The sequence below is a fragment of the Pelodiscus sinensis genome, chromosome 11 (genome assembly GCF_049634645.1).
Source record: "Pelodiscus sinensis isolate JC-2024 chromosome 11, ASM4963464v1, whole genome shotgun sequence".
NCBI lineage: Eukaryota > Metazoa > Chordata > Testudines > Trionychidae > Pelodiscus > Pelodiscus sinensis.
The window spans coordinates 29,408,060-29,424,038 of record NC_134721.1 but is presented as its reverse complement, the minus strand read 5'-3'; the positions used below and the strand labels follow the sequence as shown (position 1 = coordinate 29,424,038).

Here is a 15,979-nt window from a genome sequence, read left to right as displayed (position 1 = left end):
TTAACTCTTTCCTTCCCTACTTAGCCAAGTTTTTCTCACTTTGCACAACAATTCTTCCTCTTTCACTTAGCTAATGTTCCTACCCTCATCTGTCTGTTTCAGCTTCTTGCATAAACAGCTGCAATCCCCCCTTTTTTGTATTTCACCTTATCAATATAATGAACGTTCTGAGCTCATTGCAAGGCTTTTGCCATATATATATTTAAGTTCTCTTAGATTCATTTCTGCCATGCTTCCTGTAGTTCATCTTGTTTATCTGTGTATTAAGTAAAAAAGAAAGGAACACAAAAGTCAGTTTCTGGTGCCTTCTAATCAGTTCTTTCTTTCTTTCATTTTGCTGTAGCCCATGGGAACAATATGTCTACGTTTTCTGATATGAGATCAAAAGTTTTAAAATTCCCGAAATTCAAATGTACGGGTGCTATATAATTAATAATAGAATATTGATTTACAGGCATCTATAATAAGTGTTATTACAGTAAGTTAGACCCCTTCCAGAATCTTCTGCAAACTCCTATTCATATTCTTGAGAGCATTGCATCCTTTTGTTTAAAAAAGCTACTATCATTTCTGAAAAAAAGTCCAGATTATGTTGTAACATAAAGGGCTGTATTAAAATAGCGGGAGCACAGAAATTCAAAGTTGTCTGGTATTGTATTGCACCCCTTTTTGCTGAGGTTTTCTTCAGATCTTCATATATATAATATGAGCTTAAATATCCATGCACAAATAAAACGATTTTATACCTGGCATTTCATCCTTAACTCGCATTTGCGTGGCTCTTGCCAGGTTGTTGGACCTTGAAATATATGTAAACATGGTTTACTGTGATTTATTATGCTTTGGTAATAATACCCCTTCCAAGAAGGAAAAGTGTGCTATGAAGTGTATGTAAATACCCATCTGTTACCTAGACTGCTTCCTATATAACGTATGATTATTCCTGTTTCAGGTTTGCATGATTTAGAACACCCTGATGTATCTTTGGCAGATGAATGGTAAGTCTTAAACAAAGCATGAAATTGGTGCCTATTACCCTTCCTTGTCTGATATTGTTTGTGCTTACTGTGCCGAGCTCTTCACATTCAAAGACAAAGAGAGATCATGCATATAAATATTTACATTGTACCATTATGTTCTCAGGTCATATTGCAACACTGACTTGCATCCTGAGCACCATCAAATGACTCAGTTAGAAGCTATTAAACTCTATCTCATGGGAAAAGAGCCATTGCTTCAATGTGAGTATGTTAAATATTTTATAGTGATAAATTTGATAAATGTTCCTAATCTAAACAATGATTGCACTTTTATTTTACATAATAATCACTTCTAATGCTATGGTGGTTTGGACAGGTATAGTTAACTGACATCATCTTGCAAATTCCATATTTACTTGAGAGTACAAGACAACCTATAAGTGCAGTACTTGTATGCACTGTTAATTAGATATTTCACACTAGGCAGCCATGTTATCTTGTGTCATGGTCTCCTCAGATCTTATTTATTAAGGATGATTGGGCTGAGATGGTACTTGGGGGAACTTTCTAGAGAAAATACCACGTGATTCAGGAAGTAGTGTTCGTGAATTTTTAGGGATGTGGCACTTTTCCCGAAGAATTAGAAGAAAGCCAAGTCTCCAATCCTGTAGAAGAGGGGCAGGTCATCCTTTGGATGAAATGTAAACATGAGACCTGGAACTCTTGTGATCATTGATCAATACACACACAGTAAAATGATACAGAGATGGATTTAAGTAGCAGGCTGTAACTTTATTAACTTAATGTGGGGATGGGCTTTCTCTGCCCTCTTTCCTTAGTTCCAGGCATTTAAGTGGATCCAATGAAAGGTGACAGGATTCTTACCATAAAACTCGTAACTTTCTCTCCCCAGAAAAGGGGAGAGAGGGTTTCTACTGAGGGACTTTGGTCTGTGAAGATTTCAAGTCTCCCCATTTTCCATAGGTCCACAATCCACCAATGAAATTCCACACGTCTTACTTCTGGAAGCTGACCCTTTTAGTAGATTTGGGTGGGTCATTGTAATATGCTTGATAGTTTGTTTTGCAAGAGATGGGAACCTGCACAAATGCTAGCATGAGAAATTGCATTGTATTACCTAAATGCTTGTGTCACTTCAAATGAATAAGTTATTCCTCACTTTCTAATCTAACATTGTTGCTGGTGCCATTATAAAGGCTGCCAGTTTCACATGAACACAAAGCACAAGGAAGAATTTTGATGATGGTAGAAAAGATGTAACTTCCATCTTTACATATTTAGTTGTAAATATGTGAAGATTCCATAAACATAAAATCTATGAAAAATACTTTGAATATAAACAAGTAACATTTGTGTGTGGTTCATCTAAAATATTTTGATTTGACACTTTTTTCCCCATACATATAATATATTTTTGCTGTTGATTTAATACATTTTAATAGGTGATAAAGAATTGATACAAGAAGTTCTGTTTGATGCAGTTGTGAGTGCACCAATAGAAGCATATTGGACAAGTCTAGCTCTAAATAAATCAGAGTAAGTAAATAAATACAGTTGTACATTTTAGTATAATAATAAATTATACTCTAGCACATGTAGTGAAATATGATTATGAAATATGATTGAAAAATATCTAAAAAATTAAGATATTTTTACCCAGACACTGTGTAGATGGGAGCATTATAAATATACCAAAATAAATTATCAGATGCTGAAAAAATGTGGCTGATTATTCCTCTTCCAAAGAAAATTTTGAATCAGTTTTGTGAGTTCATGTTTTTCAAGCATTTGGAAACTGTAAAGAGAATGAAAAGCAAATGTAAAACATTTAAGCTTATATATTCACGTAAGGCCAATTTGGAACAGAATAGTCACTTAAGTTTTATAACTTGTGTCATCTTGGTTAGTGTTTGAGATTATACAGTCTTTAACAATACAAAACATCATATGAAAATAACAATATAGGAACTGAATATACAACACTGTATTTGGAATTATTCTCAAGAAAATATTGAAACATTTCTAAAAATGAATATATCTGTGAAATTCGTATTTTGTTTGAGAGAAGGGTATGTACATAACATTGAAAAATTAGTAACATACATTATTTACTAAAACTTTCTAGGCATAAGTCTATGATATGAAAGCATATAGATTTTTACAATTTTTCCAAACCAGATTGAACTAAATACTCTACTGTTCAGTAGATTAGCTATTCCTTTATTTGAGCTTTTACACTACATATGATACACTTAAGCTATAGTATTATGCGGAGAAATATGATATATATTGAGAAAATAGGTAATTTGATTACGAAGGCCTATGTGTGCTATCATTGTAGAAAGAGAATTTTGGAGACTTTCCAGATGAGATTTTGTTAAGTTTGTTCTTTTCTGTGTTGTATGAAAAGGCCTGTTATTGTAAAGCCACATATAATACAGTGAGGTAATTAGTTGAGGTTGGTTTGTAATTACTTAGGATTGTGATTTTTCCATCTCCATTTATAGGAGATTCACAGAGTAACTGTGGGTGAAAAGAGAAAATACCATTGAAATATATTTTTGTTTAAGTCAAATATTTTAAAAAGATCAAAAGTTAGTTTAGAAATACACATAAAAATCCAACCTCAAAAAGTGTTTTATTTTTTCTACCTATAAAATTAATTGTGCTTATATTGTCCACTGAACTGATAGCCAACTATGGTAAAATCTAGTTCTTCATACTAGGGGCTACTCAGTCTGTGCTGATGAGATAAGAAATTATTTCCTTTGGCTATCATTTGATGTTAATATACCCTAAGGTTTGAGGGTGAAATTCTCACAGCAAAATATTGTCTTTTAGATTCCTCCAGCACAATGGAACTACAGGTATTCCATTTCATGCATAGAAGACAACTTCAGTGTGTGTACAGCGAGACTCTTACCCCCTTTTATATCCCTTCTGCCACTACAGACACAGGCCATTGTGGAGGGATAAGAGATTGGAGATTGACAGCCAAAGGGGCAAAAGATATAATTGGTTTTGTGTTAATATGAACATGGTGGCTACAAATCCTCACAGATGACCATAGAATTGTAGAACAGAAAGGGACCTTGAGAGGTCACCTGCACTCATGGCAGAACTAAGTATTATATAGACAATGCAAGTGTTTGTCTAAACCAGGGGTCTCCAAACTTTTCAGCCCGAGGGCCGCATTAACTATCAAACAGCAGTTCGGGGGCCGACTACACACTTGAGGTCCAAATAAAAAACAATCAAAACATGGATGTTGTTTTTAATTATTTATTTAATATTATTTTATTCAGTTATTATTTAATAACACATTGATACACTACACATGAACACCTGTATTAGTGTGAATGGTGAAATTGTTTCCTAGATGCCAAAATAGCAGACATTTCTGGCTTTAGATTTGTTGTCCCTAACATCAACAGTGACCTGAGATTATCATCGGACAAGTTTGTTCTCAAATTGTTCTTCACGTATTTCATTCTTGAAAATGTTTGTTCACACAGGTATGTTGTTCCAAAGATTGAAAGGTACCTTGATGCAAAAGTTTTGACATTAGGAAAGTCTTCCTTGGGCAAAAACTGGTAAAAACCCACCAGTCCTATTTTGAACTTGTCCCTAAGGAGGTCATTTGCTTGCAACTCAATTTCCGTAATTTTTTTTCCGTAGACAAAAAGGTCTCCACGGGCCGGATGAGAGGGCCTCGCGGGCCGCATCCGGCCCGCGGGCCGTAGTTTGGAGACCCCTGGTCTAAACTGTTCATAAAAATATTTAATGATGGAGATTCCACAACCTCAGTAGGCAATTTATTCCACTGTTTAACCACCCTAACAGTTAGAAAGCTTTTCCTAATATCCAACCTATACCACCCTTGCTAAAATTGCTTCTTGTTCTGTCCTCAGAGGTTAAGGAGAATATTTTTTCTCCCTCCTCGTAATAACCTTCTATGTTCTTGTAAACTGTTACCATGTCTTTGTGAGATCCCACTCAATCTATCCTTCCACCTTGACAGTAAACCACTGATACCTACTCTTTAGGAATGGTTTACCAACCAGTTATGCACCCTTATCATAGCTCCATCTCGGTTGTAGTTCCCTAGTTTTTTTTTATAAGACGGTCAGGTGAAACAGTATCAAAATGCATACTAAAATCAAGATAGATCAGATACTTTTTCCCTGTCCACAGGGTTTATCATCATGTCAGAGAAAGTGATTAAGTTGGTTTGACATGCTTTATTCTTGACAAATCCATGCTGACTTTTACTTACCACTTTATTATCTTCTAGGTGTTTGCAAATTAATTGCTTAATTATTTGGTCCATTATCTTTTTGGGTGCTGAAGTTAAGCTGACTGGTCTCTAATTCCCTGGGCTCTCTGTATTTCCCTTTTTTATAATTGGGGACTATATGTGAGGTAGTGGACGAGCAGTGTTTGTAGTCCTTATCCCAGTATACGACCAGAATGAGTGACATTGAGGAGCTATGCCTATCATTACCCCAAGCCCTTTCCTCCCCAAATTCCCATGTAATTCCACCACATAAATAAACAGATTTATGAATAAACAGATTACTTGAAGAGACCAAATAACTTTTCAAAGCAATCGGTATGTGAAGGTCAGCATTCATTTATCTTTAAAAATGAACATGACTTTAAATAAATTTAAAAATAAGACTGAGTTCAAAAATGCTCTTTCACTGCCTTTATCTCTTTACTGTTTAGAAATGTTTATCTTTTCTTGTGTTTTGCTGTATTTCAGGAATTCTGACAAGGGAGTAGAAGTTGCTTTTCTTGGAACCCGGACGGGTCTATCTCGTATCAACCTGTTTGTGGGACCAGAGCAACTTACTAATCAGTAAGTCACATGACTCTGCTGGAGGGACAGATGGGGGAAGCAAGAAAAAAATCAGGAGCTATGCTCTTTTTTTCTTTCCCCCAAATTTCACATAGACAAAATTAAAAACAGAATAAACAAGCACAGTTTTTGTAGTGTTGTTTAGATTTTTCTATAATGTTTGGAACTAAATCTAACCCTATTTTACACCTGTATATCAGCTGTAATAGGGGTCCTCCTTCAGTTGATTTCTTCGGTGCAAAAATAAGAAGATATTTTATTGCAGAACGTAGGAGAAATCATGCAATATTTTTCTGAAGCCTACCTCAGAAAAAACTTCAATTTTCCTTTTTCTGTCATGCTTTTGACTCACAAAATGACAGATATGCATTATGTAGTTTGTAACATATGTAAGGATACTTAAGTTTGAAGAGTTGTATATAGGTTTAGCACTGTTATATCTCACTGTAGAAAGAAAAACAGTTTTCCTGAAGAAGTAGGTTGTACCCATGAAAGCTCATGATACCATCTACATATTTTGTTAGTCTTTAAGGTACTACTAGACTATTTGTTGTTTTTTTAAGTTTTCCTGCTACAGATTAACTCAGCTGCCTCTCTGAACTTTTCTACCAATTATGCTAAGCTTAATATAGGCAAAAAGATCATGTTGAATACTAGGAGGAACAATTTATTTGTATATATTGTGACAAAGCTCCTCTGGAAACTCAGTGGATCCTGCACTTCCTGGTGGATTTGCTTGCCTCAAAGGCTCACAGCAGCCCACAATTTTAGGCACCATGCCTAGGGCTTTAGTTTGCTGTTTGTTGAGCTCTTTTCATCATCGGTCAGTGTATGGTAAAATGGAAAATAAATGCCACAGTCCTTTTCCCCAAGTGGAAATGGATGGGGAAGTGAGTGTTGGGGTGGAACCCAGGCCTACCCTCTACTCCAGGTTCCCGCCTAGGACCCTGTAATAGTCGCTGCCTGTGTGAGCTCCCAACACCTGCTATAAGACAGCTCCAAGACCACTGGGATACTTCCCCACACCTTCCCTATTACCTTCCTTCTCTTCAGTTTGTCCTCTAGGTTATGTCTAGATTACAGGGTTTTGTAGACAGAAGTTTGTCAACAGATACTGTCGACAAAGCTTCTGTCGACAAAAAGCGTCTAGACTACATCCAGTTCTGTCGACAAAGCAAGCCGCTTTGTCGACATAACAGTGTGGACGCAAAGGACAGTGTAGATGCAATAATGCCTTCTATCGACAGAACTCTGTCGACAAAAGGCATTATTCCTCGTAGAATGAGGTTTACATACATCGACAAAACTGCTGAGTTTTGTCGACGTTATGTCGACATAACTCAAAGGCAGTGTGGATGCAGGTATAGTTTTGTCGACAAAAGTCCACTTTTGTCGACAAAACCCTGTAGTCTCGACACACCCTTAGTGTTCGGTTGTTGTCTCCTTTTCTCCTACTCTCAGGCACTTTCCTCTATCCTCTCAGCTGCATAGACACCCACAACCTCAGGTAAAGCTTATTTTACAGCCAGTCTGAACTGGTTTTCTTAATTACCCCAGGTGTGCTAATTAGCTGACTCTGCAGACCTGGTCAATTAGCCTCAGGTGTCCTACTGCCCCTGACTGCCTCTGCTGGTTCTAAACCAGCCCCTCCTTGTTACTCTGGGAACAGAGATCCCTTCATTTTGAGGCTTATATATATCCCCTCTACTACTTTTGTAGAGCCTTCTGCTCTGAACCTGTCACATATCCGCCCCCTCCCTGCTCAACACCCTGGGGTTGGGCAACTTGGGTCATGTTCACCTTTGTCCAGTTTCACTCCCAGTGGGACCACATGTACCTTTCAAGACATCATCTTTCTCGGGCTCTCTCCTCTAGCATTCAGCCAACTCCATTCTGGGACCACCACTTGGTGGCCATGATGGCCTCTCTTTCTTCAGAGGGGCTGGGGCCAGCCTACTGGCTGGAGGATGTGTGCTTTGTAGCATCCTTCCAGGAGTTCTGGCTGGCCTGGTAAGGTATGCTAATTAGCCTAGGCTGTGATGGGATGTAGGGAAGGTACATGCACAGCTCTTCTGCTGTGACTACACTCGGCGGGGCCAGCCAGTGGTGGGATGTAGTGATAGAGCAGATGGAATGGAAGATTTTAGAGCTTGAGAAGTGTCTGGACACCAGCCCTGGAAATCCATCCTTCTGTGGAATATATCAGGAGAAGTGGGAGGAGCTCTAGGCCCTTGATGATCTTTGGGCCCAGGGCACCTTTGTTTGTTCTTGTTCTTGTTCAGATCCCACTTCTTCCATACCCTGAAGAAAAAGAGGGGGGAGGGCTAAAAAGCACAAAGTCTGTCTTTAGGCAGGGGATGGCATCCCCCCTCACGGATCTGATGGAGATGAGCCTTCTAGACCTCCCTTTTCTCCCGAGATCCGACCAATGTGCTCTAGAAGGGGTACATCTATGATCTGAGGAATTGGCATCCCATCTCGCTCTTCAGCATGGACTATAAAATCATCACTAAAGCCATCTCACTGAGGCTGTGGTCAGTGTGCATCCAGATCAGCCCTACACCATCCTGGGCCATGCCATCTTTGATAATCATTATCTGGTCTGGGATCTCATGGAGCTTGGATGTTGGAATGGTCTGGCTTTCGCCCTCCTGTCCTTAGATCTGAAGAAGGCATTTGACTGGATAGACCATGGGTATCTCCCTGGCACTCTGCAGACCTTCAGGTTCAGCCCCCACTTTGTGGGATTTCTCCAGGTGCTATATGCTTCTGTGGAGTGCTTGGTGAAGCTCAACTGGACCCCAGCAGCACCAGTCAGCTTTGGGTAGGAAGTGCATCAAGGCTGTCCTCTCTCAGGTCAGCTGTATACTCTGGCCATTGAGCCCTTCCTCCATCTTCTTCGCAAGAGGTTGACGGGATTGGTGCTCTATGAGCTGGAGATGTGGCTGGTCCTGTCAGCGTACGCCGACAACGTGTTCCTCGTGGTTTAGAACCCAGGTAACCTGGCATGGGTGGAGGCCTGTCAAGCTGTCTACTCAGCGGCCTCCTCTGCCTGGGTCAACTGAGTCAAGAGCTCTGGCCTGGTGGTCAAGGCCAAGTGGCAGGCAAGCTCCCTCCCACCCGCACTTCAGGCCATCTGATGGAGCCCAGGCCTGCAGCTCTGTCTTGGTGTTTTTCTTTCTGCCACACATTTCTCCCTGCTGGAGAACTGACAAGGTTTGGAGTTCAGAGTAGCTGAGCTGTTGTGGAAATGGACAGGACTGCTTAAGTGTGTCTCCCCATGTGAGAGGGTGCTGGTGCTTAACAAGGTGGTTCTGTCCATGCTCTAGCACTGTCTCAACACCCTGGTCTTGACCCCAGGTTTCCTGGCTCAGATCCCACAGCTGATACTGCAGTTCCTCTGGCTAGGACTGCATTGGTTCTCTGCAGGGGTTCTCCATCTTCCCCTAGAGGAGGGAGGGCAGGGCCTGACATGTTTGAGCATGCAGGTCCATGTCCTCCACCTCCAGGCTTTGCAGAGGCTCCCATATGATGCAGGTAGTCCAGCGTGGAGCATGTTAGCACACACTTTCCTTCGCTGCTTCCAAGAGCTCCAATATGACCAGCAGTTCCTTTACTTGAGAGGTCATCTGGCAACGAATTCCTTGGGGGCCACTGGGAGGGAAGACCTCCTCGCAGAGCCCCTCTTACACAATCCCTGTATTCATGTGCAGGTGGCAGAGTCTACCTTGGTGCACCAGAGGTTGGTCCTGACAGAAGTCACCGGGATCAGAGATCTCCTGGACTATGACTGGGGAGACTGGGTGGATCCTCCGGCGCTTGCCCCCAACACATGGGGCTCTCCACCCTTTGTACTCCCTGGTGCATACTTCAGGAGGTGAGTGATACTTTGCTACCCGTTGCTTGGATTTACCTCGACTGGCTCCTGCAAGAGGGCGCACCCCTTTCACCCCTCTCACCTGACCCTCCTAATCTCTCCATTGCCCCCCCGGCCTCACATGCCTTCCTAACCATCTTCATCTCCTGAGCTGACTGCACGCATTGCAGCCGGTCTCCTTTTGAACTACGCCAAAAAGTCATCTGTACACACTCATGCTTCACAGCTTTCACTTCCCCGCTCTCATGTCCCGCCCAGATAACAAATGGCCGGGCCTCTTATAGAGGGTGGGGAACCCCAGTGGGCCAGTCTTTACTCTACCTTGGTTCCGCTACCCACTGAGGATACCAGGTGGAGAATCCTCCATGGTGCTATGAGTATGGGCATGTACTTGGCACAATTCACCCCTGTTCCTGACACTTGCCCCTTCTGTGGTGTGAAGGAGACATTGGCGCACGTCTGTCTTGAGGGCACCAGATTACAGCCCCTCTTTCAGCTCTTCCTGAACCTCTTGTTGAGGTTCTGGCTGCACTCCCCTCACCTATTAATTTACGCGCACCCTATCTGTGAACCCACAAAGACGTAGGACCTGCTCCTCAACTTTCTCCTGGTTTTTGGCCATTTACAAGACCAGGGAGCAGAGATTGGCTGAGGGAGGGGCCTGCGACTGTGGGACCTATTTCCACTCTCATATCTGTTCATGCATCTGGGCAGAGTTCCACAGGGCATAATCCACTGGCTCCCTCAAGGAGAATGGACACTGTCTAGGGTTAACTGCTAAGTATCTCCATCCAGCTCCCACTTTTAGCCTTTGACCTCCACACCCATCCTTGTTTTCTCTTCATTTGTCACCTGTAATCATGTGATGTTTCAGGTTCTGTGGATCCTGCCCATAGGCTGGGGGAAGGTCCTTTAGATGTGTGTAGGCTTATGTCCGCCCACCTCCTGTACTCCAATAGACGGACCTTTCACGATATGTTGGACTATTTTCTAAATAACTTAGTGTCTGTAACAAAAAACAGGACTATGCTGTGTGATTGCTTTATACTTTGAATAAATGCAAAACTTAGTACGTAGGAGTACTATGATGGTTTGGGGTGAAGCAATGTTGTTTAGAGCTTAGTGCAGGGCATTAGAGTCAGGAAACACTTGTTCTACACCCCCATTGAGATTCTCTGAGGAAGGCTGCCATAAATAGTTCCAGTACATATTCAAGTCAAAGGGAGTCTTCCATTTATTAATGAATGTTGGATCAGACCCAAATCCATAAAGGGACTTAGGGTGATTCAATGCTGAGACTTGTAGCACCTAACTTTTAGGTGCCTAGTCACCTAGTGAAATGCATAGGCTGTAAGTAAGGGGCCCAGGTTAATTAATGAGGGCGTTAGGCACCGAAGAATGGGATTTACAAAAGCGGGCACTATAGGGAGGGAGCTGCCTTAAATAGCCAATATCATGTACCAAGAAAAAGGGTATGTCTTAAGCTGTACCCTTCTTAGGGTGTTTGATGTTACATCTGGGCAGAAGGAAGGTGACTTTCTCTGCTTGGGATCCATAGCCATAAACCCTTTCCTGGAGTCAGGCCCCTAAGCTGTTTATTGTAAGAACCGTGACAGCAAACTTCATTGCTCCCAAAATGGTGTGACAGAGGAAAAGGAGGAGAGGAAAGGCAGGAGCCTCTCCTATAATATTTACCATACTGGATTTGGAGATATTCCGGTGTAGGTCTCTCTCAATCTCTTCTCTCTGCACTGGACCAGAGAATGAATGAGTCCAGTTGTTAGAGCACTGATCTGAGAGGTGGGAAATCCATGGTCAAATTCCTTCTCATTATCAAGGTCTTCCATGTCCTAGATGAATTCCCTAACCATTGAGCTAATGCTTATAAAGGAGTTCTCTTTCTCTTCCTGACTGTTTTGCGTGTAGTTAGGTGCATACTGAGCATAACTACTGGATTGGGCCCTCCAGGCAAGCAAAGCGAGGCAGTGTTTAATTTGACCTGGTTTGAGGATTGTTGCTGGAACTTGGGCATAAGATAGACACTAGGCAGGACTAGAGCAGCAGTGCCCATGCCCAGAGGCAGAAATGGAGGCACCTCAAGGATTAAACAGTGGAAATGTAGATCCTCAGGGATTTTAAGCATCTTCAGGGTTAGGCAGTAGCTTAGTAGAGTTTCAAGTATCAGTGTCACCTAAATTTTGGACTGGGGTACCCAAAGCAGGAGTTAGCACTTAATTCTTTTTTGAGATCTGGGGATAAGTGCAAAGGCATTGAAACAATATGTTAGTACTATTCACATCATTACATGAAAGAGAGAGAGAAAAAAGAGAGATGCAGTAACTTGAGATTTAGCATGGGACAGAAGTTTATATTTTCAGGCTTAGATTTCATAAAGTAAAACCACACAGCATTATCTAGTAGCAGTAAATTTTCCGCTATCTGTGTACATATTTCTATTCTAATACTGTACAATAACCACAATGACCAATAAAGAAAAAAAAACCCTGAGGGTGTATCTTTGACATTTACTTTTATTTACTTAGCTTTCAGTCTTGTTCCCGCTGAAGACCATAGCAAAATTCCTATTGACTTTAGTAATAGCAGGAGAATGTTCTTAATTTTTACCTATTCCAATATATTCCATCATATTAGCAAATCATGTAGATAGTGTAACTATTTTTATGCTCTGTGCAGTATCCACAATGAATACCTCAACTCTTTTAATAGAGCCAATAATATATAATCTAATTCTGAAAAGAACAACAGAGCAATGTGTTCAGCATTGTGTAGGAATAAATACTTGTCTTCTAAATAAATATTTGTCACCATTAAACTGCAAAGACAACAGTGAAAATACATTAAAAACTGACTAGTTTGCTTATGAAACAGTTTAAGAAAGAAGGTAATCATTTTACCTTCCGAGGACACCTTTACCCATTTTTAAGGACCTATTTTTAAGGAATTGCAATATGCAAGTGCAAATATGTGTGGAACATACTGATTTCAGTGCCAGAAAATGTTACACAGGAATTTTTGAAAGTATGAAGCAAAATGCAGGACTATGTAGCACTTTAAAGACTAACAAGATGGTTTATTAGATGATGAGCTTTCGTGGGCCAGACCTACTTCCTCAGATCAAATAGTGGAAGAAAATAGTCACAACCATATATATCAAAGGATACAATTAAAAAAAATGAACACATATGAAAAGGACAAATCACATTTCAGAACAGAAGGGTGATGGAGGGGGTGGGGGAAGGAAGGTAAGTGTCTGTGAGTTAATGATATTAGAGGTGGGGAAAGGTAGATATCTGAGAGCTAATGGTATTAGAGATGATAATTGGGGAAGCTATCTTGGTAATGGGTAAGGTAGTTGGGGTCTTTGTTCAATCCCCCCCCGGAGAGTGTCGAATTTTAGCATGAATGACAGTTCAGAGGATTCCCTTTCAAGTGCAAATGTAAAAGGTCTTTGTAGCAGAATGCAGGTAATTAAGTCATTGAGACAGTGTCCTTTCTGGTTGAAATTGCAAGAAATTGTTTTTTCTTTGTGTTCCTGTCTGATATCTGTTTTGTGGGCATTAATCCTTTGGCAAAGTGTCAGAGACGTTTGTCCAATGTACATAGCAGACGGACACTTTCGGCACATGATAGCATAAATTATATTTCTGGATGCGCAGGAATATCTGTTCTTGATCTTATAACTCACTTGGTTAGGTCCAATAATGGTATCAGCAGAATGAATATGTGGACAAAGCTGGCAACGGGGTTTGTTGCAAGGGAAGGTACCAGGGTTGGTATTAGTGTGGTATGTCCTGTGGTTGTTGGTAAGAATCATCTTGAGGTTAGGTGGTTGTTTATAGGAGACTATGGTACAAATCAACAATGGAAAATTAGACACCACTCTCTACAGAAAACCCACTGACTCATACAGGATGTGTCTAGACTACAGAGTTTTGTCGACAAAAGTGGACTTTTGTTGACAAAACTATACCTGCGTCTACACTACCGCTGAGTTCTGTCGACATAACGTCGACAGAACTCAGCAGTTTTGTCGACACTGGTAAACCTCATTTTACAAGGCATAACGCCTTCTGTCGAAAGAGTTCTGTCGACAGAAGGTGTTATTGCATGTAGGGTTGTGTCTAGACTACAGGGTTTTGTCGACAAAGCAGTTTGCTTTGTCGACAGAACTGAATGTAGTTTAGACGCTCTTTGTCGACAGAAGCTTTGTCGACAGTATCTGTCGACAAAACTTCTGTCGACAAAACCCTGTAGTCTAGACGTACCCACAGTTACCTACATGCTTCCAGCTCCCATCCAGAACACACCATACGCTCCATCGTCTATAGCCAAGCCCTTCGATACAACCGCATCTGCTCTACTCCCACTGACAGAGACCAGAAGCTTCAGGATCTCTACCAAGCATTTATAAATCTCAACTACCCACCCGGAGAAATAAAAAAGCAAATTGAAAGAGCCAGACGAATACCTAGAAACCATCTACTTCAAGACAGACCCAAGAAAACCAACAATAGAACACCACTTGTCATCACCTACAACCCCCAACTTAAACCTGTCCAACACATTATCAATAAACTACAGCCTTCACTGGAACAGGATACCATACTTCAAGAGGCTCTGGGAGACAGACCCATAGTCTCCTATAAACAACCACCTAACCTCAAGATGATTCTTACCAACAACCACAGGACATACCACACTAATACCAACCCTGGTACCTTCCCTTGCAACAAACCCCGTTGCAAGCTTTGTCCACATATTCATTCTGCTGATACCATTATTGGACCTAACCAAGTGAGTTACAAGATCAAGAACACATATTCCTGTGCATCCAAAAATATAATTTATGCTATCATGTGCCGAAAGTGTCCGTCTGCTATGTACATTGGACAAACGTCTCTGACACTTTGCCAAAGGATTAATGCCCACAAAACAGATATCAGACAGGATCACAAAGAAAAAACAATTTCTTGCCCTTTCAACCAGAAAGGACACTGTCTCAACGACTTAACTACCTGCATTCTGCTACAAAGACCTTTTACATCTGCACTTGAAAGGGAATCCTCATTCATGCTAAAATTCGACGCTCTCCGGGGGGATTGAACAAAGAACCCAACTACCTTGCCTATTGCAAAGATAGCTTCCCCAATTATCACCTCTAATACCATTAGCTCACAGACACTTACCTTCCCTCCCCCCCCCCTTCATCCTCCTTCTGTTCTGAAATGTGATTTGTCCTTTTCATATGTGTTCATTTTTTAAAATTGTATCCTTTGGTATATATGGTTGTGACTATTTTCTTCCACTATTTGATCTGAGGAAGTGGGTCTGGCCCACGAAAGCTCATCATCTAATAAACCATCTTGTTAGTCTTTAAAGTGCTACATAGTCCTGCATTTTGCTTCAGCTACACCAGACTAACACGGCTACATTTCTATTACTTTTGAAAGTATGTGTTTCTTGAAAGAGAGTTCTCTAAAACAAAATTCCTCTAGTACACTAACTATTGCAAGAGGCTGTGTGTATTGCAAATGCTAAGAGTGTATGCATGTGCCTTGTGCAAGGTAATCTCCTTCTTAAATACTTATGATGATTAAGAATTTTCTGCATGGTATTAATCTGAATACACAATAATGCTGAGTGAGAGATTTGTTAACTGGAATCAGTGGCCTTGCAGCTTATGTTGCTCTTGACCTCATCCAGCATACTGGAAGCAAAATGCATGGAGAAGATAGTTGCACTTTTGCTCATAAGACCCCTCTCTTCCACCTTAGGCACCTTCCTCTGACATCCTTTTTCAGGAAGAATGTAGCCAAGTTCATTTTTCACCACTCCCACTATGTCTTCCTGGGATGGAATGGATTAATTGTGTTGGCCTAATTCAAGACTTGAGCTTGGATTGCTTGAAACAGTGGCCTTCACTCATTACAACTCCTCTTCCATCACATGCAGCTAGTTTAAAAAGTAAAATATTATTTCAACAAGGTGCTAGAAAGAAATTTCTGAATAGTACAATTTTCCATAGTACTAGTTCTTTGGCTGTGTTTTTTACCCCTTGCCCACCCTTCTCAGCTTGTACATTGCTGGGTTACTCAAGTTGTTGTCTGAGTAGATACAATAAGTATATCAAGAATTATTCAGTGATTTAGTTAACTCTTTTACTGCAAAAAATGATATAAAAAAGAACTCAAAAGAGAAGTCCATTTTCTTTAAAGGCTT

The 15,979-nt window shown here is 40.9% G+C and overlaps 1 protein-coding gene across 3 annotated transcripts in view; it reads left to right on the top strand.

The window, feature by feature from the left end:
* The window catches only part of CACNA2D3 (calcium voltage-gated channel auxiliary subunit alpha2delta 3), a 755,257-nt gene that overhangs the window by 605,836 nt on the left and 133,442 nt on the right, over positions 1 to 15,979 (top strand). For all 3 annotated transcript variants that reach the window (XR_001368709.3, XM_075938900.1, XM_075938901.1), the window contains exons 22-25: positions 953 to 998; positions 1,144 to 1,241; positions 2,444 to 2,537; positions 5,767 to 5,862. Coding sequence is in view for 2 of the 3 variants with exons in the window: in XM_075938900.1 (XP_075795015.1) it covers positions 953 to 998; positions 1,144 to 1,241; positions 2,444 to 2,537; positions 5,767 to 5,862 (334 nt within the window). In the remaining variant the exon portion in view is untranslated. The remainder of the gene's footprint in view (positions 1 to 952; positions 999 to 1,143; positions 1,242 to 2,443; positions 2,538 to 5,766; positions 5,863 to 15,979) is intronic.